Below are 27,522 nucleotides of genomic sequence, written 5' to 3' on the forward strand. Positions count from 1 at the left end.
CCGCACATATAAAAGTAAAATATGAAAACAGCCACTTTACTTTCTTCCTCCCAGGCTGGCCCCAATATGCCCAGGTATGTGTCTAAACAGATTCCTGGAAAACCTGCCCTTGCCGAGGCGCAGTCTTTAGCACTCAGGTTATAGTCTGCAGCTCAGTGAAAAGCAGCGGGGAAGCGTGTCCTTGCTGGAGGGTCCCCTGCCTGCCCTCCCTGCCTGCCTGCGTCCGCAGGCAGAGAAACACCAGGGAGCCAGCAGGATAGGCGACTCGGCACAGGATTTGGCCCGGTGGTGGTTTGCCAGCGCACAGACAGAAGGTTGAGGTCAGATACAAGACCAAAAAAGAAAAAAAAAGTGGTTAGATGCTGTCCTGAGCAGTCTCCTTTGGTACCACACGCTCATTCCCACCGTCCGTAGCCCCATCGCCCTGCTCGGAGCTGCTAGCATCGCCACCCCACCAGCCTGGGTTCCTGGGAAACCTTTCATTTACTTCCTTGGTGATTTTTAATTAGAGCAAAGGGGCGATTAACCAACACAATAATCCCTCACCCAACTCCGAACCCTCTCGTTACACTAATTTTGTGAAGCTGCTGGTGCAGGAGGGCAGAGCTGCTACGGTTGGGTGGTGGTGCCCGTGGCAAACCCCCCCCCCCATCAGCCCTGAGCAGGCAGGGCAGGATCAGGCCCCACCACGGTAGCCCCATGGGGGTCTGCCAGGCATCAGGGTCTGTGGGTACCACACACCCCGCACCCCCTCGAAAGGGTCCGTCTCAGCACATGGAACAGAGCTGGAGGGCGGGAAGAAAAAACAGGAGAAAAATGTTTAAAGTTATTTGTTCCTAGTTTTCTCCCTTTCACACCGTTACCACCTTTCGGGAGTCCTCCAGCCTTGGATCGGCTGGTTGTTTTCCTTCTCCCTCTCCCTCTCCCGTTGCACTTCTCTCTGGTTTGTGAACGCTAGAGGCTCCCTCCTTCTGGCCTGTGAAAAAACTTTAGTTCCTGACTATTTTTTTTTTTTAACTTCCCTCAGGAAAAAAATGTGGAGTTAATTATCTATGTAAAATGTCAGATGCAGGAAAGGGGCTGTGCTTACTTGGATATCCCATCCGAGGCGAAGTGACTGATTTTTTTTCCCCCCTTTTTTTTTTTCTTCTTTTTTTTTTTTTTTTTTTTTTTTTCCTAAGGGGTGGAAAGGACCTCGCGAAATAAAAGTGCAGAAACAAGCCGGTGGCTCCCAGAGCGGCCGGGGCGGGCGCGGCGGGAGCCCCCAACGCAGCGCAGCGCGGAGCAGAGCGCGGACCCGAACCGCGGACCCACCTGCCCCCGGGAGTCAGCATCGCCCGGCTCCTCGCTCCGCACCTTTTACCTTTCCCCCCGCCGTACTGAGACTTTGATACATAGATAGATAGATAGATTTTTCTCCCTCCCCTCGGCTTTTCCTCCAGGACTTTTCCACCGCCTTGGGACACCCGCAAACTTCTCCCTCGCTTCCCCCTTCCCTCCCGCCCCTCCTTTGCTGGTGGTTTTGTGCTTGTTTTGTTTTTGCTTTTTTTTAAAAATTTTTTTTTTTTTTTTAAATTTTTGGAAGACCCGCCTGCGTTTCGCCTCCCGTGCCCCCCCGGAGAGGCCGGGAGCGGCTCCGGCAGCGCGGGCAGCACCTCCCCGCCGCACCGCGTGTGAGCCCGGCGGCCCGGCTCGGCTCGGCGCGGCCCGGCTCGGCTCGGCGCGGCCCGGCTCGGCTCGGCGCGGCCCGGCTCGGCTCGGCACGGCACGGCACGGCTCGGGCGCTCGCCCCCGATAATGCAGAGCTACAAGTACGATAAGGCGATCCCGCCGGAGAGCAAGAATGGGGGCAGCCCGGCGCTGAACAACAACCCGGCCAAGAGCAGCAGCAAGAAAGCCCTGCTCATCTGCCTCGACTTCCTCTGCCTCGTCATGGGTGAGCAGCCGCGGGGCTTCTGCGGGGCTCCGCGACCCTCCGCTCCTCTCCCCCCACAGCCCCCCACCCCCTGGACTCCCCCTCCGGGAAGGTTTCGCGGCGGGAGGGCGGGCAGAGCTTCCCAAACAAAAGCGGGGCGCGGAGCGGGGCCGCCGGCCGAGGCGAGCCGGGGAGCGGGCAGCGCCGGCCGGGCAGCGCGTCCCGCCGGGGGGGGGGCGACCGGCTGTCCGCGGGGAGAGGTGGGCACAGCACACCTACCCCCCCGATTTACTGGTTATTACTATTATTTTAGTTATTTATCGCTTCCTCCCGCTGCCGTGTCCTGACCCGGGGAGGCGGGGGGGGGGGGGGCAGCCCGGCAGCCGTACGCAGGGGACACTGTGGGCTCGGGGGGGGCCCCCTGGGCCGTCCCCGCACCCCCCCGGCCAGCGGCCCCTCGGTAGGCGCCGGGGCCAGCTCCAGGTGGAGGTAGTGCTCTACCGCTGCAGCGAGCCGCCCCGCTTGGGGTTGCTTTTATATTTTTGTTAATAACGAGGAAAGAAAAAAAGCAACTCTTGCCACTCTGGTTACTTTGTGTTGCTCGGAGGTCGGTTGTACCCGTGGTTCTGTCTTTCTTCCCTCTCCCCTTCCTGCACCCAGCGCAGGCATCTCGCTAAACTCATTTCTTTTAAAAGAGTGCTTTGAAGTGCTCTCAGGCATCTCGTAGTCCCTGGCAGAGGCCTTACTCTGCTAGCCTGCTTGGCTTTTGGAAATGGTATGGCATGTAAGGAAACTGTCAACAGTCTGTCTCAAAAAGATTTTGCATGCCAAAACATCAACCGTTCAATTGTGGCTACAATGCTGAATATTTAATTGACAGACACAGGCAGGGGAAATCAACTGGCTTCCAACAAAGAGATTAATAACACAACAGCACGTGAGTTTAATACTCCAGACACCACAGTCTTTAAAACAATTGTTTCTGCTTAGAGCCCATTTTTTAAAGACTGTCAGTTTGATTTAATTTTTATGTAGTTTATTGATCATCTGGTGTATATTACGAGGCACTAATACATTAAGAAGAGAGGCATGGTTTTCTCTTTATATTCCCACAAGAATAGAGGCCAGTGCAGAAAGCTTCATCTTCTTGTATCTGGAAAAAATAAAAATACTTGATATCCCATAAATGAAACTAATTTAAGTAGAAACATAACTAGCTTGACTTACCTCACTTATTTAAACAGAAGGTTGGATTCCTAATAAAACAACTTCTAGGAGTCAGAACTTTTAAACTTTTATTTACGCAAGTTTTCTTAACTTCAGGCGTTCCTGGCATGAGTAAGTGCTGTTTGAATGGGTAAAGGGTTTCTCTTCCCCTTCTCTAGGCTAAGGGTCCTAAATGAAAAAGCAGTTACTTGACATGTGTTATTCTACTTGTGATAGTTTGAGTAAACAGAGCTTATCAAGCATCACTGAAAAGTATTGTTAGCGGGGAATAATGTGATACAGCAAAAACTCTGATTGTTGCTTTGTTTCACATTTTACTACAGGTGGAAATCAGAAAGTAAACACCAGAGCTGGTTGGGTTTGTTTTGTTGGTTGTTTTTTTTTGTTGTTGGTTGTTTTTTTTAGCGGGAGGAGCATTTAAAAGTAAGAGCATAAATTCAACAGCTGAAGCAAAGTTTAGATCTGGCTGATCACTGGCAGGTGAAGAGCACGGGTGGGACGTGGTAAGGGAGGTGATTATATGATGGATAGTCAGTGATGTGTGTTTGGGGATGGGCTTTTCAAATACACCCAGACCAGTAGTATCGGACCTGCTGGTGGATGACTGGGCGTGAGTTGCCGTGAAAGCCAGCTGTCCCACTTGCAGGAGCCATGGCTTGCTCTTCTCTCTGCCTTTTGCTAGGGAAGATTTAAGAGCTTATACTTTCCAAGCTCTCGATTCCCAGCTTTTTCCTTCCTGAGCTTGTTTAAAAAAACCCCAAAAAACCAAACACCAAAACACAAAACCACTTTGAAGGTGAAAGAAAGGTTCTCTAGTTGAAGCCTGTAAGAGAAATTCAGACAGATACAAGTTGATGGGTATTTATATGTTTGGTAAAAAAACCTGAGACCTGTGTAAGATAATGAGAAGCAGAATTGGGTGAAATGACTTATTTTAAGGTGGAGGTACTCGGTAGAGGTCATCTGCTGGTGCATGTAGGCACATGGCCAATGGCCTCCAGTGCAGTTAAACTGAGTTACGCCTCTTGAGTGGCTGCCCAAGACATTTAGAGTAGCAGGGAAACAGAAGGCTTTTTCTCATTTGAAGACCACTTTAGGAAATATTAAAACTGGCCATTTGATTTGCAGAGGTCTGTGACACTGCATTGGCTTCTACTGCAGGTATTGCTGTAATTCTGACCTGAATCGGTTTTCTATGGGGGGAAAATGAAAAGAATAAACTATGGCTAAAATGTTTTTCAGAAATGACATACATCAGCTCTCTGTGAGGTGGTAGATGTGTACAAACCATTCTTTGTTTACATACAAATTTAAACAAATTACCCAGAAGACAATTATCATAAACATCTAAGAAAGTCAGAATAAGTAAAGCAGAGCTATCAGGAGCTTCCTTCAACTTTAATTTGGCGCAAGTCATTAGAAAGATCCACTTTTGTCTTTCATCGTTAAGTACAATAGTTATCTTGATAGTAGATGCATAAGGGGAAGATTTGTATCTTTGTTCCTTGGGGATCACGAGGAGCAAAGAAGTGTGTTGCTGGTGAAGTAGGTTGGATGAAGATCTGCTGAACCAGACACCCCATTTCTCCTGCATTTGGATTGGCAGGGAGCTGAGTATTTTGGAATACCCCACTCCTCTAATGAGTGCACATGGCACTGACAAATCCTTGATTTCTTGCATGAACAAGAGGCTTCATCACTGACACAGTGACCTTCCCAGAAATTTCATGTCAGTGCTTAACTCAGTAAAAGAGGCAGAAAAGAACTGAGTGTGCATTTATTAAAGCAGGTCATCCGAGGGGGGAAAATAACTTTCTCCATCTGCTTCCTCCTCTCGGGATGGCTCTGTTTAGAGAATTAGAAGATGCTTCCTGAAATTGTTAGGCCTATGGGAGAGCTTGATGGTGTGGAAGAGTCCCTGCTGCCCTGTCCCTGTCTTGCTGGTCACCATGACACATCTGGAAATGTGACTGAGGAGCTCAGCCCAGGGGGGAGGCCTGAAGTTGCCCCCACTGAGCTTGTCAGTGTCTTCACATAGAGCTGTAGGTAACTCTGAGCAACAAAATAAGAGGTGTAATGGGAGGACCTCACTCCATATTCATCCGATCATCCTCAGCCCAATTGCAGCCCCATCCCTTTGCTAGGAGTTTCTTGCACCTCCTGCCTGGAGCATAGATTTGTTACTGGAGGCACTGGTGTGACCCTGGCTGGGGCAGGTCCCACAGGGCATCCTTCCCTGATGCCGTGGGGTTTTGCTGCCCGGGTGTAGCACTGCACGGAGCTGCTGCAACCAGCCACCGCCTTTCTGCAGGAGACAGGGGCCAGGTGGGGAAACCTTCCTGCCCTGACCCTTGAGGTGGGATGTTTTGGAGCCTGGCTCCACAGATGTAGCATCTAGGGTTAAATTTACTCCTCTCAGACCTGCTTTTTTGCCCTTGGCAGGGACTCCCCACGTTCAGCAAACTGAGCAGCCACCTGTGCTTTGGTGACGGGTGTTAAGTCGAGCGTTTAATCTCGGAAGAGGGGAAGGCTGTGTCAGCAAGGCCGATGGGGCAGATGAGGGTCTTCGGTAGCTTGTATTTGTGCAGCTTGAGCAGGTAGAACAGCTTCCAAAAAGTCCTGCTTGTGTTATAAAATAGAGGGATTTCATCTGGCATACCTGTTTCCTAGGCTTGTGGAAATTGGGTTTATGGGAGCATATGTTTCAGGCTGGTGAGATGTAAACTGCCCATAATTTACTGCCCTGCTTATTTTCTGTCTCTAATTTAATTTTCTCTCTTCTGTCAATCCCAGTTAATCTGTACAACACGAGTTTTACTGCCTTTGGGAGGTTTTGAAGCAACAGATGTATAGGCCTCTTACGACCTTAATATCTCTTCAGCTTTCGCACAAATTTGGCATCCACTCTTCTGTAGGGAGCTTGATGCTAAAATGAACTTTGAAAGTAAATGTTTACACCAGCAGGACCTGAACATGTTTATGTAAGTGGGGATATAATCTTATAATTTGGGCTAACAGTTTAGATTACTCTTAACTTTCCTCTTCTCTGTAGAAAATTGTGTCATCGTCCAGCTTTCAGAAGCAAAAATGGTTTGAGCTCTGCCAGGGGCCCTGTTGCTCCGCCACGAAAATCGGCACAAACAGGCCTAGGATTGTCATTTAAGTGTAAGGAGTGGGAGGAATTAAAGATGAGGGATGAGGTTAGAGTTATTTGGATGCTGTAAAGTTGAATTTGATGAGCTAAGCAACTTTACTTTGTTTGGGTTGTTGGGGGTTTTTTTATTTTTAAGACTACCCTGCTGTGCAGGGCTCACTTGTCGTGTAGGTAACATCTTTCTATACTCTCCTGAAGAAACTGCTGACCCAACCATTTCTTATTTTTGGCAAGGGACAACAAGATCCAACTGTACTAAACCAGACAGGCAGTCCCAATGCCTTGGCGTTGTCTTCTCCATGCTGTGTCTTCTCCATGTTGGGGAGGACTGAGTCCATACCACACGCGAGAAACTGCGTGGGTGGAGAGTCATCATCGTGTTTTGAGCATCCCTAGATGGGGTTTGGTCGTTAATGTTTATGTATCACTTATTTTAATACCTGTAGGATCTCTTGGCGGCAGTGAGCTCCCTGTGAGACAGCAGGGTCTGTTTTGGGGGTGGCTGGTCTGGAAGTGCTTTGGGAAAGGCAGGTTTGCAGAGGTGGCATCTTGGCATGGGGTTGTGCGGTTGTACCCCACTGTAACTTGGGAGTAAAGGAGCTTTTTTGAGCCTTGAAAAGCTGCTTATTAAACCAACAGTCAGCATCTACGCATGTTACCCATCCTTAGTTTTGCTCCTCTCTTGAAAGACCAAAGGAGCCAAAGATGACTGGAAGAAAAGATGAGAGAAATATTTTGGAGGGTTTAAAATGCACCTTTTCTGTGTTGGCTTTATGAAAACTAAAAAAAAACTATCAAGAGAAGGTTATTAGTGACAATTATACTTGAGGTGTTAATTGCAGAACAAGGAAATGCTGTACCTATGGCAGACTGAGTCCTCGGGGTTATAAATCTGCTGGCTTTCCCGAGTCAGTGGAATTTGGCCAACCTGAAGATGTGTCTCCAGGAAAGCAGAATTACGTGCAACTGCTTCATGGCCAGAAGTGCTTTGAATCCTGTGTACCTGCTGCTGAGACAGGCAGGAGATGGGATCACAATTACAGTAGATGACACTTTTTTTTTTAATTGTCTGTTTGTAGTGAGCACAGAAAATAATATAAACATCACTCCCAGATCAAACAGATTATTTTTATACCCTTTAAATCTCAATTTAATATGCATGCCTTTCTTAGGCTGTTTTGGTCTGACTTTGTTTGTCTAGATACAGGCTGACGGTATATCCTCCAGATGCATGTGCCTCTGTATACCGCCCGAAGATGGTTTGCATACCACAGTTGGGGAACCCGCGCTGCACGGGCACAGTCTTGCAAAGCAGGGCTCCTCTTTAGTGCCTGCATCTGAGATAGGAAGGGTGCTTGCATGCCTCTATCTCTGTCTGAAATGACTTAAAAGAGGGGGAAAAAAAGCCCCAGCTCTGCTCCATAGCTTGCTCTGGCGGAGCAGACTCCATCCTCTCCGTTTCATTCATACAATGCTCCCGCTTCATCCATGGTAATCCAGAAGGGACCGTTGTGGTCGCCCAGTCTGCCTGCGCCTGGAACAAGGGCATGCCTGTTGAAGGCAGCGTGGGGAAAGGCAGCAGCCTTCCAACCCTCCTATCCCAGCATCCACACAGCCAATGCTGAGAATGACTGCTTCCCCCAGCCCCATGTAGCCCCGGGGGGCTGTGCCCTGAGGAGGGGGGCAGCAGGGAAAAGCCCTCCCTGGATGCGGCTTTCCCTCCTGCACATCAGGATGCCAGCTGGGCTTTTAGTATGAGGGCTGTCATTTTTATTTTTTTTTGCCTTTCTTTTTGTTCTGTCTTAGGGCTCTGGCTTCTGCAGTTGTGTTGGTTTTTTTTGATAGGTCAGGTTTCATATTTAAAAAAAAAAAAGGCTTGAAAATGAGAATCAGGTGAATGATAAAGCCTCAAAAAACAGGTGAATTAAAATAATCCAGCATTTATTTTGTAATTATAAAGTCTGAAGTCAGTTGTCTGAATATACTTCATGATTACTACTTTTTTTCATTGGCTGGTGTGGCAGGGCTGTGGGATGACTGGTACAGCAGAGGCTAAAGCAGCCCTCTGTGCTTCCCCCTTACCAACACGGTGCTGTACTGCTGCATGCGTGGGGGTCCTGCTTGCACCCAGCCTTCTGTCTGGCATTGCAGATACCTTGGCTGGGTGGGGGGCTCTCACCAAAGGTTGGGCAGAGGCTGCCCTGTCACATCTCATGGATCAGCCTGGGCCCCTTCTCAGAAGGGCATTTGTATCCCTTTCAAAGCCATCCTATCTATCCCCATTCTGCGCTCTCCTATGACATCTACCTTGGAGAAGCACTACCTGCTCCACAATTTTAGCAGGTGGAAAGCTCCTTGGTGCAGATCAGATGTCTCTGTATGGGGTTGTGTTAGAACAGCTGTTGGGAAGTTATGCTTGAGAATCCCTTCTTGCCTTTTAGCTGCACGCGATGGCTTAGTTGTAATGGTGGGATCATGATCAGCAGAAGCTGCTCCTCAAGTTAAACCTGAAGAGGCAGAACATCACCAAAAAAGAGAAATTTGAGGTGCCTTCATATAGCTCTTCACACAAACCATTGGAAAACTTGCCTTAAGCATAAGTTTGTTACCAAGACAATGTATTAATGAGTTTGAAAATTAGGTTTGTCCTGGCAGGTTTCTAAGTATCAGAAATTCCTATAAACTCTGTCCTTTCAAGTTGGTCACGTAAATGGGCTTGTTTTTCACATGCGTTGGATGTTTTGAAGACAGAGGGATGAAAACTGACTCTCCGCATCAAGTAAATGTTATAAGCGGAACATGTAATTTAACTCCAGAGCTTCTGATGCTCTGAAAATGCCTCTGCTCTTCATGCTGTGTGTTCATGTTCTAGTGTTGCCTGTAGCTCGCACCCATATATGAGCTTGTCTTATCTGAGCATATGGTGCTCTCAGTCAGGAGCTATAGGGCTAGACTGGTGCTGCCAACCAAAGCCCAAATGAAGCTGCAGTTGGTCTGACAATGCTGCTGACACTGAATCACTGGAGAGAGTTCATATTCCTCTAGTACTTTCCCGTATTTTTTCATCCCTTGCTCAAAAAGACATGAAAGCTGCATTTACCATAGCACAGAAAAGCTTGGGAGATGCCTCCAGCCTTTCTGATAAAACATACCTGTGGGCTTAGCCTGTGGTGTCTGACAGACACAGCAAACTGAGGCTGGATTGGCATTGCTGGGCTAACCCAGACCTTCCCTGAACACTGAAGGTAGCTGTGGCATGGGGGTGTCCTTCACTGCTTTGGGAGTTTGCAGACAACAGGCTGTACCTCTTGGAGATGCTTCACCTTTGCTGGTTAGAGGAGCTGAGAACAGCGTGGTTCTTCCTTCTATGCGTTTAAATAGAAAAAGTGAAAGTTACTGCTTAGTGGTTTTGGGCAGCCATCCCTCTTGAAACAAATGATGCTCTCTCTGAGAGCTTGCTTCTCCCTGCAGTGTCAGGGTTGCAGCCTGCTGCTGTGCAAAGGAAGTGACAAGCTGCATGGCATCCTGTAATTAGCTTTCACCTGGCTTTACTGATATTAGTGAGAATGACAGCCATTTTTGAAAGCTTTTACAGCAGTGCCCCTGTGTCTGATCATGCAAGTACTGGAGACAGGCACTGCACACAGATATTAATTGCATTTCTGTTAATTCAGCATGTGCTTATGCAAAGCTGAGACATCATTGTGTACCTCAAAATGTCCAGCCACTGCCAAATGGGGTCTAGGCTTCCTGTCTTGTTGGTGCTCAGCAAGTTATTTATGACCTCTGTTTTGGGGTGGTGTGATGGGCCTTTCTTTAAGCCTGGCTGCCAGACTCAGCTTGAGGCTGGCGGGATCAAGCAGCCAGCCCAGCCCTGGTTATCATTCCCACCGATGCTGACAGCGAGGTCTTTTCTCTGATCTTTGTAGAGCGCAGCAGCTGTGGCAACTGGTCCTGCACCCTAAGCATTTTGATGGCTTCCAAGGCTTTTCTGCAAAGCCCACCACTCTTTAAAGAGTTTGCTTCCAAAATGAGAGTCAAAAAATAGTGTGGCAAAATGCTAGTCCGGTCAGTGAATGCTGGGTGCATTCATGTTCTGAGTGATGCTCATGGAGTAATTTTGGATGGATGGTAAGCTGATGGCAGGCAGCAAAACTCCTTTGAAGTCAATAGCTGTGAATCAGTCTGGTGTTAGCAGGTTTCTGAAGCTCTTTGATCATCAATCAGATGGCCCTTGCTTTTTGGGGAGCTGCTTTTCCCTTCAGTTTTTGGGTTGCAGTCCAGCCAAAGCCCCAGAGGAGTCCTGTGCCAGGATTTGAGCCCTGCTGCCCATGGTCTTGCCCAGGCATGTCGTAGGGGAGGTTTGTGCCTCTGGGAATTCCTAATCTAAGGAGGCATGGAATGTGAAGGAGCATCACCTCCATGCGTGGGCAGGGAGCTGGAGCCTGGTGAGGGTGAGGGCACACTTTGAAGGCAATATTTCCAGTACAGATGCACCCAGGTGCCCAGTGGGGCTTTCAGAACTACTGAGGTACCTCTAATTCCGAACAATTTCAATGAAGCTGCAAACTTCAATGCTCCTGCCAGGCCATTGCCTGCCTCCCAAGGTATCTTTTGAACTCAGATCCTCAACAAAGTGGAGAAAGTCCTTGGCTCTCAGCACTTGGGCTGAAGCATGTCCCTAGAACATGTGTGCACCTCTCCTGGAGCTTCCCACCTCAATTCCTGTGAAAGCTTCCCCGGGTGGCTGCATTTCCCTGCTTCGGTGTTTTGCAGAAAAGGGAAATGACCTTACATCACCCGTTGCAGTGGGAACTGGCTCATCTGTTCCCACAATAAGAGCCGAAGTTTTTCTGGTTAAGGATATGGGGGAAAGGTGCACTGAGACATCTGCCAGTTGATAATACATAAGACAAATGGCTAATTCTCAAAGGAAGGGCCTGGAGGGGGCTTTAGCCTACTCATACTTGCCAAGCTAAAAAAAAAAAAAAAAATTCCCTTTATTGCCTGACCACAGAGGCTATGTTTTCAGCAGAGGCCTTGGGTTTTGGGGGGCTTTTTTTATTTTCTTATTTATTCTTTTCAAAGTTTGCAGCATCAGTGACTATCTCATCAAATAATTCCACATTTTTTTCCCCATAATCCGGGATGGATACTTTTTCATCTAGTGCTCCTCGTTTCTTGACCATCCCTGCAGCTTTAGCATGCAGCTGTCATTCTGCTGCAGCTCCCACAGAGCGGCTGAAAACCAAGGTAACAGCAACATTTTGAGTGAAGGGGATGAAATGTGGAATAGGTTCAGCGTATTTCTTTGTCATTGTTGGAGTCTATTCAGTCTGGAGCTGAATAGGAGGCTGATTAGCATGTGGAAGCATTTCTAAAGCATTGGGCTGTGAGGGTTGGGTGGGTTTTTGGTTTTTTTTTCCTTAAAGGAGAAGTTTTGTGTCATTTATTTTTCTGACTGAGCTGGTACGAATCTTTGTCAAATGCAAAACCCTTGGAAAAGTCAAATAGCATTTTAGAGAAAACCTATTTTGATAAGTCACCGCGTGCATAGGCACAAAGAATTTTTTCCAGTGCCTAAAGCTCTGCGAGCTACTGCAGGGTCTAGGGATGCAGTGTGTTTGCAACAGCCAGACAAGTGGGATAAAGTTTGGGATGCATCTGGATTGTGAATATAACCACAGGGACTTTGCTTTTGCTTTCACTGAAGTTGTCTGCAACAGTGGGTATTGCTTTACGAATGCAGGATTGGGTCCACAGTCTGAAAATCCACCTGCTTAAATGCTCAGCATTTTGCTTTCACAGAGAAAGATATAACGCTGAGGTCGATTAAAAAGCTAACTGCAAGTGAAAAACAACTTTTCCCCGATGAAATTGCTTCAAGTCCTGGGCCTGAGGCTGGTTTTGGAGAAGAGGGTTGATTTTTCCCTTCGGTGTCAGGGCGAGGTGTGGGGCTGATGTTCCCATTACAGTCTCATGTCGCAAGATCTGCTGCGTTTCACTCTGAGCGGTAACTCAAATTATTCCTTGGTACTATTTGTGGGTCTTGGGTGGGTTTGTGCTACATCAGAGGTCCTGGCATGGGAGGACTGTAGGTCCTGCCCTCTGTGGGATTTTGGGGTGCTTGCAAAGCCCAAGGGAGACAGGGGACCCCGTTGCACTTCAGGGCCTGTACGGACGTGGCACACTTGTGCCCCTGAGCTTGCAGACAGAGTGGGCAGTGCAGGAAGATGCATTTAGTTTCTGGGCGCAATGAGCGATGGACTTGAGGTTGCATGGAAAGCCTATGACAGCAGTTGGGAGTCAAACCCTCTTGGTGATGCATCTATGGACCAGACAGCGTGCCTGGGTTTCTCCAATGCCTTGTCTAGTTTTCTTTCAGTTATTCCAGTTTGAGAGAATAAAAAGTGCCTTGCCAGCTCACCAGTGTGCCTTAATGTAGGTTATTGAGGGTTGATTAAAGCTATTGTTTAATTAAGGAGAACTTAGCTCCTCTGTTTGCAATTTATGATTAAAGGATCGTTTGAAGTAATTCTGCAAATTTTTTTTCCCCCCCTCTCTCCTTTAACGTGAAGAAAGTTCCTAGCACTGTACGTGCCCCAGCACCAAGGTTTTGAATGCTATTACAGGACCGCAAACCTGCTGGCGAATCTGGCCGCTGCCAAAGGCATCTGAACATTAAAAAGCCTTGCAGAGGGGTGGGAGGGAGTTCAATCTCAGGATACGCTGATTTGGAAGGGGAATCCAAACAAAGAGGCTTTTCAGCAGAGGCTGAGGCTTGGCTTCTCTCAAGGGCAGTTTGGGCTTGGGGAAGCATCCGGGAGGCGGCGAGTGGAGCAGGAGTACATGAGCTGGATGCCGCGTGGTGTAGGGTTTCCCAGCACAGCGCGGTTTTGTGTTACAGGCTGGGGAACTGGCTGTAAGGGCTCCTCTCTTTTCTTTTTTTCTTTTTTTTTTTTCCTCCTTTTATTTCTGTTGGAAACAAAGGGGAGGTTTAGGCTTTTTTTTTTTAATAAAGGAAAAATAAAGGTTCCCATCCCCTGCAGGTTTGGCGATGCCTCTCACTGTTGATGCTGGAGGGGGACCCATTGGTGTCTCCGACCTGGAGAAACCCTTTGCTGGGTCCCACGCTGGCCTCGCAGGGACTTTTTATTTTGCTCAGAAAGCACAGCCCTCTCACAGGCTCACCAAGGGCACCGTGGCAGGAGCCTGTGTTGCTGAGGGGACAAAGCACCTCATAAAGAAGGGTCTGGCTCAGATAAGGAGAAGTGAAATGAGTTGGCTGCTGGGGCATCTTCTTCACAGCAGGAGGGATGCAAAGCGGGGTGTATGTCCACTGGGCTCCTGTTCCCATGGCAGCCCTGTCCATCATGATGGCACCTCCGAGTTCCACCACAGTCTCGAGAAATGCCAGGAAGAGCTGAGCAGGGAGGAGGTGCTACCAACCATCCCAACCAACCAGTTGGGTTTTTTTATAGGCACCAGATGGTTTTAATAGAGGAAAGCTGAACTTATTATGACCCTTCCCCACAGACGTTGTTTGTTGTTTTGTAATTGTGGCCAGGACAAAACCATGTCCCAGAACCTGAAGTGAATGTGAGAGCTGGTTGCCTAGTGCCGCCTTCTCCCACTCCACCATGAGCACCCACCCTGGCCCTGCTGCCCCCACACTCCTCTGCCTACTACCCTGCCTCCAAATTATCTTGGGGAAGCTGCTGGGCATGAGACTTGAGGCTTTCTACCGATCCCTGGTTAAAGAGATTAGCAAGAGTACAAATTGGAGAAAACTGTAACATCTAAAAGCAAAGCACAAGGAAGCAATAAAATGTCAGGCCGTGTTTTCCCTTCTAGTTGATTAAAATTTCTCCTGATAAGCAAGAAAGCTTTCATGGGTGGACAAGACCTGTATCATGTCAAATGCAGTGAAAGGTTTATTAGAAGGGTAAAGTGGTATGAGCACTGGGTTGTGCTCACAGCCCTTTTGGCATTGAGTTATCCTGCAGGGCTGAATGCATTTTGCGATGATATGGGAGCAAGAAGTGTGATGGAGAAACTACTTCTCCTGTAAAAGAGGAAAATGTATGGAAATGGGAGTGTCTAGAGGGTGGAGTGGAAGACATCGGTGTCTGCATGCTGAACAACTGTCAAGAAAATTAAGAGAGAAACTGTCTGTTAGGGAAAGCTGTATGACAAAGGTAAAGGAAGAAGGGCAAAAGCTATCAAATTACTGCTAATGAGGGTCTCTGGGTGTTATAGTATATCCATAATTCTTCCAAAGCCATGATTTTTGAATGCATAGTTGTCCTGTGGCTGGTACCTTTGGGAGCAGTGTTACATCAAGGCTGACCACTTCTGCAAATTCCCTCTTGTGGCTCCTGTATCCAGTCTTGTTTCTGCCCGCGAGCATCAAGCCTCCAGTAAAGCTGAAATCATACCCATCTCATGTGCCACTTGTTTCATGGTGGCTCTGGGGACAGGAGGCCACCGAGGTGCTGCAGACTGTGGGGAGGAGTTCAGTGGACTCACTTTGGCTTTTGCAAAGTAGAAAGTAAAACAAAAGAAGGAAACGATGACTAAGTCTCCTGATCTCCATGGGAAAACCAACAGTGGTGGCAAACCAGTGTGCTTGGAGATCTGCTCCAAGTCAGTGCCAAGATGCTCCACTGGGCCCATGGTTTCCCTGTAGCTTCAGAAATCTGTTTGGGGATCAAACACAAGACAAGAATGAAAAAGCAGGAAAACAAGAGGCTCATTTCCGTGCTGTTGTGTTTGACTTCCCAAGGTTTTAATTGCCAAGGGCTGCATTGGGAGCCAGCTGGCTGCAAAGGGATGCAGATCTCAAGTAAGAAAAGAAGGGCACTTTTTTTTGTTGTTGTTTTTGGTCTAAAGATCTAATAACTGTTATAGTTTCCTGCAGGAGATGCAGCTTTGTATACATTTACCCCCGCAAAGGTGAATTATAATTTTTAGGTACCTGCTTCCTCAGCTTCTCCAGATGCTGTTAAATCTCCTGCTTTATTGTTTTACTGCCTATAGGAATAAGGGTAGAAGCAGCAGGAACAACAAGTATGGAATTGAAATTGTACCTCAACTTTAGAATTTTTCTTCTTGGAGCAGAAAAGTATGCTTTATATGAAGTGAAAATACAGTAGGTGGTTCAACTTGCAAGCCCTTGGCCCATGCACCAAGGGATTCATGTGTCCCTGCAGATGCTGGTGCACAGTGACAGCAGAATCAGGCCCACCAGTGTGTGGCCTAGGGAACAGGCTGGACAATCCCAATTTTGCTGCCAAAACCTCACTTGTACAATAACTTAAAAAGAGGGAAAAAAGGCCAGTTTAAAAAAAAAATAATAAAGCATGGGATATTTGGCACACCAGTTGTATAAATCTCGACATTAGCTACCTGTGAATCATCCAATAGCACGTTAATTAGTACCCCTCGGTAGATGAGGATTTGGCATCAGGTCTGCATGTAATTACAAGCCACACACAGAAGGACACAGGCAGCTAATGAACTCCTGCCAAACTCCAGCTCCGCTTCTGCGGCTTTTGAAGTTCGCTGGTCTTTCAGCATTTTGTATAGTAAGCACTGAAAGGCATCAAATCACTCCTTTGACAGCGTTTAGAAAGGGTTGGTTTGTTGAATAACCAAGTCCCTCCAAACTCCCATCTGAGAACTAGAGCATCTATAGGCGCCTTTCTCAACAGAACAGTAAATAGGCTGGAAATAGAGGACACCCCCTACGAGCTGCTGAGCTCCTGCCTCGCTGACAGGAGCCAGCGGGCTCCGGTTGCCACGGTGGGCTGCAAGAAAAGAAACTATTTCCATTTAAAAATCCTTCAAAACAACCCCACCGATGGTATGGGCTTTTTCCCAAGCCTCAAAGTGTTTAAAACGGAGGCTGTGCGAAGTGGGTTGCAGCATGTTGCACGTGTCTGTGGTTGCATCGGTGTGTTACGAGGGAGGTAGTAAAAGGTTTTTTGGAGTGTTTCTGCCCCGTTGGGAGGGCAGGTTTTCATGATGCTGGATTTGGAAGGTTGTGGCGCTTTTTTGCGGATGCTTTGTTGCTGGGATCGGATTTGAGTCCGAGCCCTTCACCTCCTCTTTTCATGTCTGAGGTGACAAAGGGAGTTGTTGAGATAAAAACAATTTCCATGAAAACCTGCGATTTTCAGACAAACATACCAGGCGAGTTTCATGGCAGTACCATGGTGAAGAGGAATAATGCAACTTGGCATGAAGCCCTTCTAGAAAAAAAAAAAAAACCCCAAACCAAAAAAACCAAACAAAAAAAAAAAAAAAAGGGGGAAACAGAAGAGCCTTTGTCAAAATTAACTGCAATAAAGAAAAAGGGACTGCTATTCCCTTGGGCTTCTTTAACCTTTTTTTCCCAATTTATTCACATGTTTCTTGACAGCAGGGCACAGCATTGTTACAGGGGGGCTGGAAAGGGAAAATGGGAGTTATCCATTTTTGGTTTTAAAAAGCACGGTGCATGTTGTGTCCCTTGAGTCAGTGTGAATAGAGACTTGGCCATTGCCTGTACTGTTTGGATGCGGCTTGATTTATACTGTCCCCTAAGGAAACAGGGCTATGAAATGTCACCTGGCTGCAAACACAGCCATGGCAGGGAGGTTTGGGCTGTGCGTGGGAAAGGGGCTCTTGTGACGCTGGGTGTGACAAGGTGGATGTGCCCACCGTGGCTGGCCTTTGTGCCAGTGCTTGCAGAAGAGAGTGGTGAAATTTTAGGTGTTGCCATGACACTGCTACATCATCTGGATTTGCAGAATATGCAGTTTCTTAGCGGGATAAAAGGCACCCAGAAGTACACCCAGGTGGTGTCCAGCACAGAACTGGGCTGTCCCCAAAAATCTCCGTTTAGGTGGACACCTCTGTCACTGCAGGTGATGCTTGCCACCAAAGTATCCTATTCTCAGCTACTTTCCACCAAAGTAACTCAAACTTGTACAGAAAGTGCAACGGCAGCATGGCCAAGGCAGCAGCTGTCACACATCTGCCCACCCCATAATACAAAGCTCTTTTAATTAGGAGCATGGGTTTTTTTTTTTAATATTACCTGGGTACCAGTGCAATCTCAGTTATGTCATGTATTGTTATACATTAGGGTTCTATGCTGTGTAGTAACTGCTATGTGGTAACTGCAGTCAAAATACAGAGGAGGGAGAAAAGAGATAATCTTACACCTTTTTAACCCATTGGTAAATAGGCAAAGCCTTACTGAGCTCTGCTCTAGGAAACACTGAGATCAAACCCCCATGGCTTGAAGGGCCTTTGGATCATTTCCACCCATGTTCATGTTTTTTTGCCTTTCTTTCAGCACTGTGTACCGTGCGTTATATCCTGGAAACTCTACCAAATCTTGACTACCGAGAGGGAAAAGTTTCATTTCCAGTTAATCAAGGGAGTTGTGTAATACCATTTTCTCCTGGGGAACTTCCAGAAAAAAGAAAGGAGGAGAGGGAGGGGGAAAAAAAGGGGGGTATTATAAAGCAAGTATATTAAGAGGAAATAAATTATGAATTAAAAGTGATTAGTGAACTTTTAGGAAGAGGTCAGAAGTGCCTTTTGGACTACAAACTTTTTAAGCTTTCAGTGCTTGTATTTGGTTACAGAGTTATAACCTGGCCTTATTTATGCAGGTGGCTGCTGCTTCAAATCCAAGGAAGGATTTTGCATTTACAATAGGTACATTGACAGAACTGGGTCAGAAAGCTACTTGCGGCAGGCTTCAGCGCTGCGGCCGTGGACTCTGCTGCCTCCTGCACAGGGGCAGTTGCTCCCCAAAACGTGCTTAATTACAGCTGTAGTGCCTGGCCGGGACGCTCCGGGAAGGGGGAGAGGAAGCTTGGAAAGTTCAGCAGATGAATTTTTTTAAGGGACCTGATGTTGACCAGGTGAACTGGCTTTATTTTTGCTTTGAAAGCTTTGCACCTTTATGGATTTAAAAATAATTGAGATAATTTTGTCGACTGCATCACATTGGCTGCCGTTATATATTTCCACTTGTTAAGGTTCGGCGTGGCTGTGCAAAGAGAAGGAGACAGGGCTTATATGTGGTGGTGTTCGGAGGCAGTAAGCTGAGATAAGGAGTCTCTGCTTGAGATTTTATATATTAAAACAACACCTACAGCCCACAAAACTTTCCTCTTGAATAGAGGTTGATGGAGTGGAGCAGATTTGTTGTTGTATGGGGAAATATTACAGTTCTTGCAGCCAGTGTGTGCCAGTGGGATGACAAAGATGATAAGGAGCAGCAGCCCCGCTCACCCTTAAATCGGTTTGGGGGGAAAGCTCCTAGATTTCCCTCAAAGAAATGGGGTATTGTGCCCCTTTCCCACAGCGCAAGTGTTGCTAGGGCTGGACAGTGGTCCGAGCTCTTCCTCGAAGGCAGAGCCTGGAGGAGTCGTGGTGAGGCAGGGCTCGTTCCAAACCCCTCTGACCGGCAAAGTAAACCGTGTTCGCTTCATTTGTAATTGAAAACATAATAGTCGCCGCAGTGTATTTTTCACACGATCTGTTTGCCCTTAGTATTGCAGAGTTCACAGACACATTTTTAATTTCTTTTTTTTTTCTCCCTCTATTCAAGCTGGGTCATCCTAGGTCAGACTTGTCATATCTGCGAGACCTTCCAAAGCGCTTGGATGTATAGAGGTGCCTCAAAAGATGCTGACACGTTGGGGTTTTCACGGTGTATCGCATTTTATTCCTTGCTGTAGACAATGTGAAATGATGGCTTTGTCTCCATCATGTTTGACTGGAGCTGGGTCTGGATTCCCATTGATAATGTCTCTTATATTCACCCCTTCCAACTTTTGCTGGTTGGCCAGTCTGGCTTAAATCTGGTTTACCCCACAGATGCAGAATTTTATATGCATCTAGATACTGTGGCTTGGATAAGACCTTTGGTTCTTATTAATGCATTTTTTAGGTATTAAAATACACATGCACTTTAATATAAAGCTCTTTTAATACATCAGCTCATGCCAAACTCCCAGGAGGAACAACTTAACACACTTCTTAGAATTCCCTTCTACTCTTTCTTCCTTTGTATGTGGTGTTTACCTCTGGAAATGGGTGGCTGCTACTCTCTAAAAGCTGTATTTCTCCCAGCAAAACCAATGGCAGCACTCCTGTTCATCTGGAGCTCTTGGAGTGTGGGGCTGGCACGTTGTGCTCCAGCCGCATCAGGAAGCCATTCTAGCGAGGTTTCGAATCCAGAGGAATTTGCAGTGCGTGAGAATAATTTGACATTTGGTTTAAAGTATCTGTGACCAAGAACCTTTCTATAATTATATTCTCCCAGGATGGTTGGGTCAATAAGCATGCTCCAGGCTGCACAGGGCTGTATTTACTGCAAAGGATGGGTAAGTCTCTGCATGATGGGTTTGGGCAGCAGGTAGATAGACCTGTCATTCCTGCCACCACCATTGGTTTCTTTTAGAGGCAACTTGGAGTCATCAATGTTATAGGGTTGTCCATATAGAAAATGAATATTCTTTGTTTTCTTCTTGTTTGCTATTGCACTAGCAGGCATGAGAAAGCATTTTGCCCAGCATTCCTGAATAACCAGTTCTTATTAAAAAAATAAAACAAAAGAAAACTCCAAAAAACTAAGAACCCAGAAAATATCATCGTTTAGGTCAAAATGAACCTGTGTCTGCCCACTAGGAAGTCTTCTGGACTCTGTAGCAGCTGATGGACCTAAAAAGGGTTTACATTGAAGTTCCTATGATTTGATTGAAATACAGCTAATAATAAAGTGGACGGAAATGTCACCCTCTTGATAGGAAGGACACCAGACAGATTGACATGGGCAACCGCAAAGGTTAGCCTGAGTTACATAGGAGAACCTACAGCAAGTAGAAAATGAACTAATATCTTGGTTTTTTGTGGCAATCAATCCATTGTGTCCTAGGACTTTTCCGAACGGGTCAAATCGGAGAAATGCAATATATGCTGATCCTTGTTTATAGGTTCTTTAGTACTCTAAAGCAGGTACCTGTTCTACAGTAAAGTCTAGGGTTTGTTTGTGTGTTTGGAAAATTTTCTATCCTCATGTGTCTGTGTAGCTGAGAGTAGTGGAACTGTAATAGAGTTGAATGAGAATCTGTTTTGCAAACAAAGATATTAGATGTGTTTCCAAAATATAGGCAGATGCACAGAGCAGTCTTCTGGACTGCTGGAACCAAGGTGAAGAACAATTAAGACTGAGCAGGTAATAAAATAACAGAGTTGTTGGTACTCTGTTTTTCTGATGTTAACCTACTTGTCTCCTGTGAATACGTGGGCCTCAAGTATCCAGATTCAGTCAAAAACCACTGGGAAGGGGGTGTATCACAGATGTTTTCAAGACCTTTAAAAATCTCAACATAATGGCCCAATCCAGTCTGCAGTGGGATCCTTCTTTTGGCTGCTACTGGGCTATAGATCACGTCCCTTGAGATTATTTTTAGTTGATCAAGCTCCTACTGCTCCCTTCAGCCACCTATTTTGTTGGTGCTGGTGCAGAATCAGTCCCTATTGTGATTGGCAGCATATGCCTGATACGATGGAAATGTGGGAATACTTCTATTCTTTGTGTTTATCTGTGTGTGTGTGTGTGTGTGTGTATGTATGTGTGTACATATAGATAGATAGATATACATATATAATGTTAACTGGCTTCAAGAGTTGTTCACTCTTGCAGCAGCTGCCAAGACTGGTCTGCAGTGCTGTAATTCTTCTCTAAAAGTTGGGGAAGCCAACTTTTAAGGCCTCAGTAAAAGCCTGCCATAGGTTTATCTAGTTTTTATGCATTTTAAAATACGTACAAATATTGTAAACTAAATAAGGTTTATATGTACCCAATATCAGCCACTAAGTACTTCAAATAGAAAGCCTGTCTCTTGTAGGTACCCAAATATTTACAGAGTGTGTCTTCAATGAGGATCTGGATACCCTGCTCAGCCCTGCCAAATTATTTAATGGTCTTTTTCACTTATTAAACTAGATGTCTAATCTACCGAAACCTTAAAAACATGCCCAGGGCCTGGACACTAGCAGCCAAACACATCAGAGTGCTTGTTAGAAATTACCATTGCTTTGTTGAGATAGCCAGCAACATCCCACTGACCTGCAGGGTTGAAAGAAGATCTAGTGGAAAAAAGCCAACCTCCATCAAAACCAAACATTTAAAAAAAAAAAAAAAAGACCGTCATGGTGTTTAATTTAGTGCAAAGGTGAAGGTTGGGCTGGGAAGATGAGCTGCATGGGTGGGTCACTGCAGAAATGCCTCTCCTGTTCCCTCTGCTTTTCCAATGGTTGGCCAACGAAAGCTTATCCCCTTCTTTAAATTTTTTTCTCCATTAAATCTGCACAAGCATTAACTTTTCAAAGACTGAGATTCAAAGTGCTGTACCCAACACAGAGCCCTTTTTTCTTGTGCCTTTGATTTTTATGCACATTTCAAGCTGGTCAGAGAGTACATGGGGATTTTGCAAGGGTTTTTGTTTAGGCTTGGTGGTGGGGTTTTAGCTTTCATGCTGCCAGCCTTCTCAGGATTATTGCCTATTAATTGCCTCTTAATAAAGGTGCTGACCAAAGAAAAGAATGTTTTTTCCTTGGTGCTAGATTTCCAAAGTTGATTGGCTTTATTAAATGGAAAGACAAATAAATTTAAACCCTGCACTGAAATATCTTGGCGTAGGACACCAGCAGTTAGAGGTCACCAAGTCATTTGGACTTCCTCCCAAGAAAAGCAACATCATTTTTCAATGTCCAGCCCCATGGCATCCTGCTGTGACTCGCACAATTCGTTAGTGTCCACACCTGCTCTCCGCTGCTCAGAGCGGGGCTGAGCCCATTTGGATGGGGCAGGATCAGTCCCCAAGAGATTTCTATTATGCTCATGGTTTGGAGCCCTGTTTGATCTCCTACAGCATAGTTAGATAAAAGCATGTGGTTGGGATTTCCTTGTTCTGTTATTAAAGCAAAAAATCCCCTTTATATAAGGAGAAAAAACTTTCCTTCACCTTGTGAAGTATGTTACAATTCAGAAGGCAATCTCAGCTCCATTTGCCTTTTTTTTGCATTGGAATAAGAAAATCCCTTTGTTCTGTGCTTTAGTTTCCTCTGTGAGATGGGGATAACAGTATTCTCTGGTTGCACAGTCCTATATGGGTGTGCCAGGGTTGCCTCCATGCCTTGGGGTATGGTCCACGCGCTGCTATGTAATATCTCAGCATGGAGATACCAGTATTATGGAGGATGTGAGGCCCTTCTACAGCATTACTAAAGATTTTGCAGTAGGTCTGTACATGTAGGTGAGTTGTAGCCACAGACAGAATGGCCAAATAGGACCACTTTTGGAAAAGAGTGACCATCCCCAAAGTCAGTGTAATTTTTTGCCTGTGATGTACTGTATTGCTCACTTTGATGCAAGTCACCATTTGTTACCATTTTCTGAAATGTACCTCTTGTATTCTCAATAGTTTTGTACTGTGAGTAGGGATGAGAAGTGGTGGCATTTGAAAACTTAGCACCTTTGGGATTCAGCAGTTAAATTTGTAGATGCAAATCACTGCGGCCAGGGATGCATAATCTGAATTTCCAATTAAAAACACACAATCAGAGAGGTAGGCTGGGGCAGAAGAGGAGATGAGGCCAGATGTACCATCTTCATGGTACAACCCTATGCTGCTTGTCTTCTATTTCCAAGGGTGTGTGGGCTGTAGCCCCACTTCTGGATACCTTTGCCTCTAGCAGATCTAGTGTGAATAACATCTCTGTGGTGTTTTGCTGAGGGATCTCAAAGGCATCTCTTTAATTTTCTGTCTTCCTCCAGACTTCCCTCTGTAGTGTTTTTCTGCAAAACCCATTCTCTGGCTGCCTTTTGGCACTGCTACAGGCTTCTTCGTGCTGAAACCCCCTTGCCAAAAAAAATGTGGGTGGTGACCCAGTCACTTAGACAACCCGTCCTCCAAGAAATAACCTTGTGGAAGAAGAGACATCTTGAGCACAATTTACCATTCTCCATGGGCTGGGGTATTCTATTCCTTGGGTAATTATGGCTGAAAGAGCAGTCTCTCACCCAGCCCTCAAAATCAAAGGCATGTTATGTCTTCTAAGTAATATCCGTTCAACTATGGAGAGTATGTTTATGTTTCTCATGTTAAAAAAAAAAAGGGGGGGGGGGGGGGGGAGGGGAAAAAAAGGGAATCTGAGGTTACTGTTTTGCTGGAAAAACATCAAGACTTGATTGGCAATATCCCGCTAAACCACAAGTTTGTAGGAGAGAAAACAAAACCATTGGATTTTCTAAACTATGCCTATGTGCACTTTAAGAAAATGTATACCATATAGGTCAGTTATGCTCTTATTATAGCTGTGGCAAGCGTACATATAATTGAAACGCGGAAATACTACCCCATGCTGTTCAATGAATGAAGGGAAAACAAATCTTTATTATTCCTGGGTTCACATAATATATAGGAACACTATTGTCTTCTTTTTTATTTTTTTTTTAAAGCCAGTTTTAGCTTTCAGATGTATTTTATTGTCTGTGGGAACATGTGTTTTACAGACCTGTCATGTGAAAGCTATTAACAAGAGGAACTGGAGAAATAACAATAAGCCACGTAACCGTGGCATGTCTACTCCCTGAGTTCAACTGTTACGCTGCTGCTTCAAGTGCATGTGAAATTGGATCGCACCGAGCGACATTAGCGCTTCTCCTGCAATTTTTCATTGGGAAACTTAAGGATTTTTTAAGTGGCCTATTAATATTGGATTGCTGGCATCAGAGGCACGTTTTGGGGCCAAGCTGGCTAGGCATCAAAACAGTTAAATAGTGGAATGAAGATCAACTGGATTCACATGAGATGTCCAATTTTATTTACCAAACCTGAGCGGGACAGGCGGTTCTGAAACCTTTCCTCGCTAGTTCACACGTGTTGTGGAAATTGTCCTGCTCTGCCAAGCACCGTGGGGCCCAGCACTTGCAGTTAACCCATTTCCAGAGTTTTTAGACAGGATTTGAAAGGAGTCCCAAGCAGTGGCCCTGGCCACTCTTGGGTACCTGAGAGGCTTCAGGTCTGTGTGTGGTTGTGCCTGCTCACAGATGATGGAGATTTTCCTTTTTCTTAAGACTAACAAAACCTGCTATTAATCCTGGATTAGACAAACCTATTAACATAGAGGAAAAGGAGCCAAAATGGATTGTGCAAAGTGAAATACAGAAAGTGGTTCACATGGAGATGGGGAACATTATTTTGATGACATTTTTTAACTTGTATGGTACCCTTGCTAATCACATCTAGCAGACTGTGATCATTACAAAGGTACCGTGGACAAATTTAGGTCAAACCCAACAAACAGCACTTCTTTTTTTTTATTTTTTTTAATTTTAGAAGAAAAAACCCTCTGATGTCATAGACTTCTAGCTGTCTAAATAAACCCACAGATTCTTAAGAAAGTTAGTGGTTGACAAATATTCCCTAGTGCTTTCTATAGGATCTGGGTGTGAGACCTGTTGTCTTGGCCCAAGGACAGCTTTAACCGCTGTGCATTTGTTTTCCCCTTATCTGGGTTTCACTCTGCAAGCAGGACAAGGGTTTCCTGTACCTTGTGGTTTCTGATTTATCCTGAACACAGGTTTCAGGGAATTTGGGGCTTGTTTTGGTAGGGATGTACCGCTCCTCTTGGTGACGGGCTTAATAATGAAGATGGATAGGGAAACTGAGGCAAAGGGAAGGAGGGTGCCCTACCCAAGGTAGCATCGTGGCTGGGAAATACCCCAGGGGTCTTCTTCCAGGTTTGAGGCAATGCTGTATTTCTCTGAAAGACTTAGAAGAATATGGAGTTACAGATGTGCATCAATTTCAAGGTGTCTCCTGCATTGTGTGTGTCCTAACCCATCACTCCATGGTTTTGAGCATATCTCATCCATGCCTGGTGCAAAGGTCCAGCCAAGCTGCGCAGATGCAGGTCTCCTGCACAGAGGGTTCACAAACAGGATTTAAAAACAGATTTCACATGGCTTTAACGTGTTTGAAGGTGAACAGGCTCTGATGGGAGTTCAGCAACTCTTGTGGATGGGCTGGTTGGGCTTCCCCTTGCATGGATGGGTCAAGGATGGGTGTCCCACAGCTGCTCAAAGCACATAGTCTTATGGCACTAGTAGGTACAAACACACCCTGTAACAGAGGAGGAGGGAGCCAAGGAAGGCTTTAAAGGCATAAAAGTAATGGGGATGGAGTGTAGCTGGGCTGAGCAGGTAGGAGAAGCTGTGCTGATACTCGATCTTCCAGTGTTTGTTTGCACAGCTCTGGGCTGCTCTGCCATGGGGCGCTCGGCAGAGCATTGGGCCCTCCCCGGAGAAAAGTGCCAGATTCATTTTCATGGCTTTCTGCAGAGGGATTGCTTTAGGGGTCCGTTCCTGTAAGTTAATATTTGCAATGCAGAAGGCTTAACTGAAACCAGGCAGTGCAGACATCTGATAACCATAACAGAGGAGATGCTTTTTCCCCACAAGAGCAACTTGGAAAAACAAATCCCAATGCCATTCCCCTTGAAAAGATAGCGATATGGAAAGAAAAGCATCAGGAATGGTGCTGCGTGATTTTTCTAGTTGGGTCTTTTTGAATAATTTTTTTTTTTTTTTGGTGAGCTGCTTATGTTTGCTTGTATTGCTGATGGGTTTGGTGTTGTCTCCCCTTCTCTCTAGCTGGGTTGCCCTTCCTCATCATTGAAACGAGCACAATCCAGCCCTACCAGCGGGGCTTCTACTGCGACGATGACAGCATCAGGTACCCACTGAAGACGATGGAGACGATCAACGATGCAGTCCTGTGTGCTGCAGGCATCCTCATCGCTATCCTCGCTGTGAGTACCACCTCCAAAACCTCCTCTCCTGTCCCTTGGGCATTCCCAATGGCTTTTTGTCACCTCTTTAGTCGATGGCACCAATGTCCTGTTGGCATTGGGAATTTAACGCAGTCTTACCAGAGTGTCCATGCTATCTACTGAGGTGCACATCTCCTCTGGAATTATTGGACTTCTGTGTAAGTGTGGAGCAGTAAATTTGCAAATGAAAGCTTGTAATGGGAGGAATGAGATTACTCTTGAAGTCCATAAACAGGCCCAAAGCTGTTTGGGCAAGTCTGTGAGCGCCACAAGAGCTTTTTCACCCTCCAGTAAGAGTTCAGAGTAGAAGCAAGAAGACTTGTATGTCAGTAAGGACTTGGCATGGTTTGTCCCTATTCAAATAACTCTTGGTATTTGCCTGTTTTATAAGGTTTAAAAAAAAAAAAAAAAAAAACATCTTTTCAGCTAACCGGTGCCTGGAAAAGTTTCACAGGTTAGTATTAGCTTTTTAAGAAGTTGTATATTACAGCCATTTTAAAAAGACAATTAAAACTTTCTATGGGGAGTGTATTCCCACAGTCCTCTCTGTAAAAAGTAGTTAATGCACCACCTTGCCAATGCCTCCTCATTTCTCTTTTCCTGCCAGCTTTCCTAGAGCTGTGCTAGGAAACAATTGCACGGTGAGAGCTTTATATGTCAGCCAAGAAGCTGAATTCAGCCCATGGAGCTGAGCCTCCTTATGCCAGCATGTATGTGGTGCTGGGGCAGAAGGCAAGAGCTGTCTCCTGGTTGTTGGTCAAATGCTTCCAGGTGAAGATGAAATTCCCCTATGAAAAGTACCTACATTTTCCTTTTCACCTGCTGCCAGCACAGTGCAGGTGCTTTCCCAGAGATGTTGTCTTCCTCTTGGTCCTTCAGCTGGCAGGGATGGAGATGGAGAGGTCAGGAGCACTTGTTCCCCTCTTGGCTTTCATCTTTCCTCATAGGAACAATGTCACGGGCCATAGGTATTTTAGCATGGCATAGTGCCTGCTTTGGTAATACCCCATCCTCAACCTTGCTGCATCATGCTGTGAATACCTCCGTGATTTCCTGACCACATATACTCACTTAGGTCACTTAGTAGGTCCCCAAAACTGCCTTGTTCCTATGCCCTCTTCCTCCTCAAAACAAGTCTGAAAGGTGCCAGACCCCCAATTCTATAAACACAGCAGAATTTTACCCTGCAGGTGAATTACCCCCAAGTGTGGAAAAGCCATAAAAATGAAATGAAAAAGCCTCTCATTTTCGCATTACTGCCTGAGCTATCGGCACGCCGGCTCCATGCGGAGTGTGCTTCTGATCAGTAATGAGGCAG

At 46.0% G+C, this 27,522-nt stretch overlaps 1 protein-coding gene across 1 annotated transcript in view; it reads left to right on the forward strand.

Annotated features, from left to right (window-relative positions):
* The first annotated feature begins 866 nt into the window (after positions 1 to 866).
* Positions 867 to 27,522, forward strand: part of PLPP3 (phospholipid phosphatase 3) — a 46,141-nt gene continuing 19,485 nt past the window's right edge. Inside the window, exons 1-2 of the mRNA XM_074875956.1 lie at positions 867 to 1,936; positions 26,026 to 26,183. Of these exons, the coding sequence (XP_074732057.1) occupies positions 1,798 to 1,936; positions 26,026 to 26,183 (297 nt within the window). The 5' untranslated portion in view covers positions 867 to 1,797. The remainder of the gene's footprint in view (positions 1,937 to 26,025; positions 26,184 to 27,522) is intronic.

Source organism: Strix uralensis, chromosome 8 (genome assembly GCF_047716275.1).
Source record: "Strix uralensis isolate ZFMK-TIS-50842 chromosome 8, bStrUra1, whole genome shotgun sequence".
Lineage (NCBI taxonomy): Eukaryota > Metazoa > Chordata > Aves > Strigiformes > Strigidae > Strix > Strix uralensis.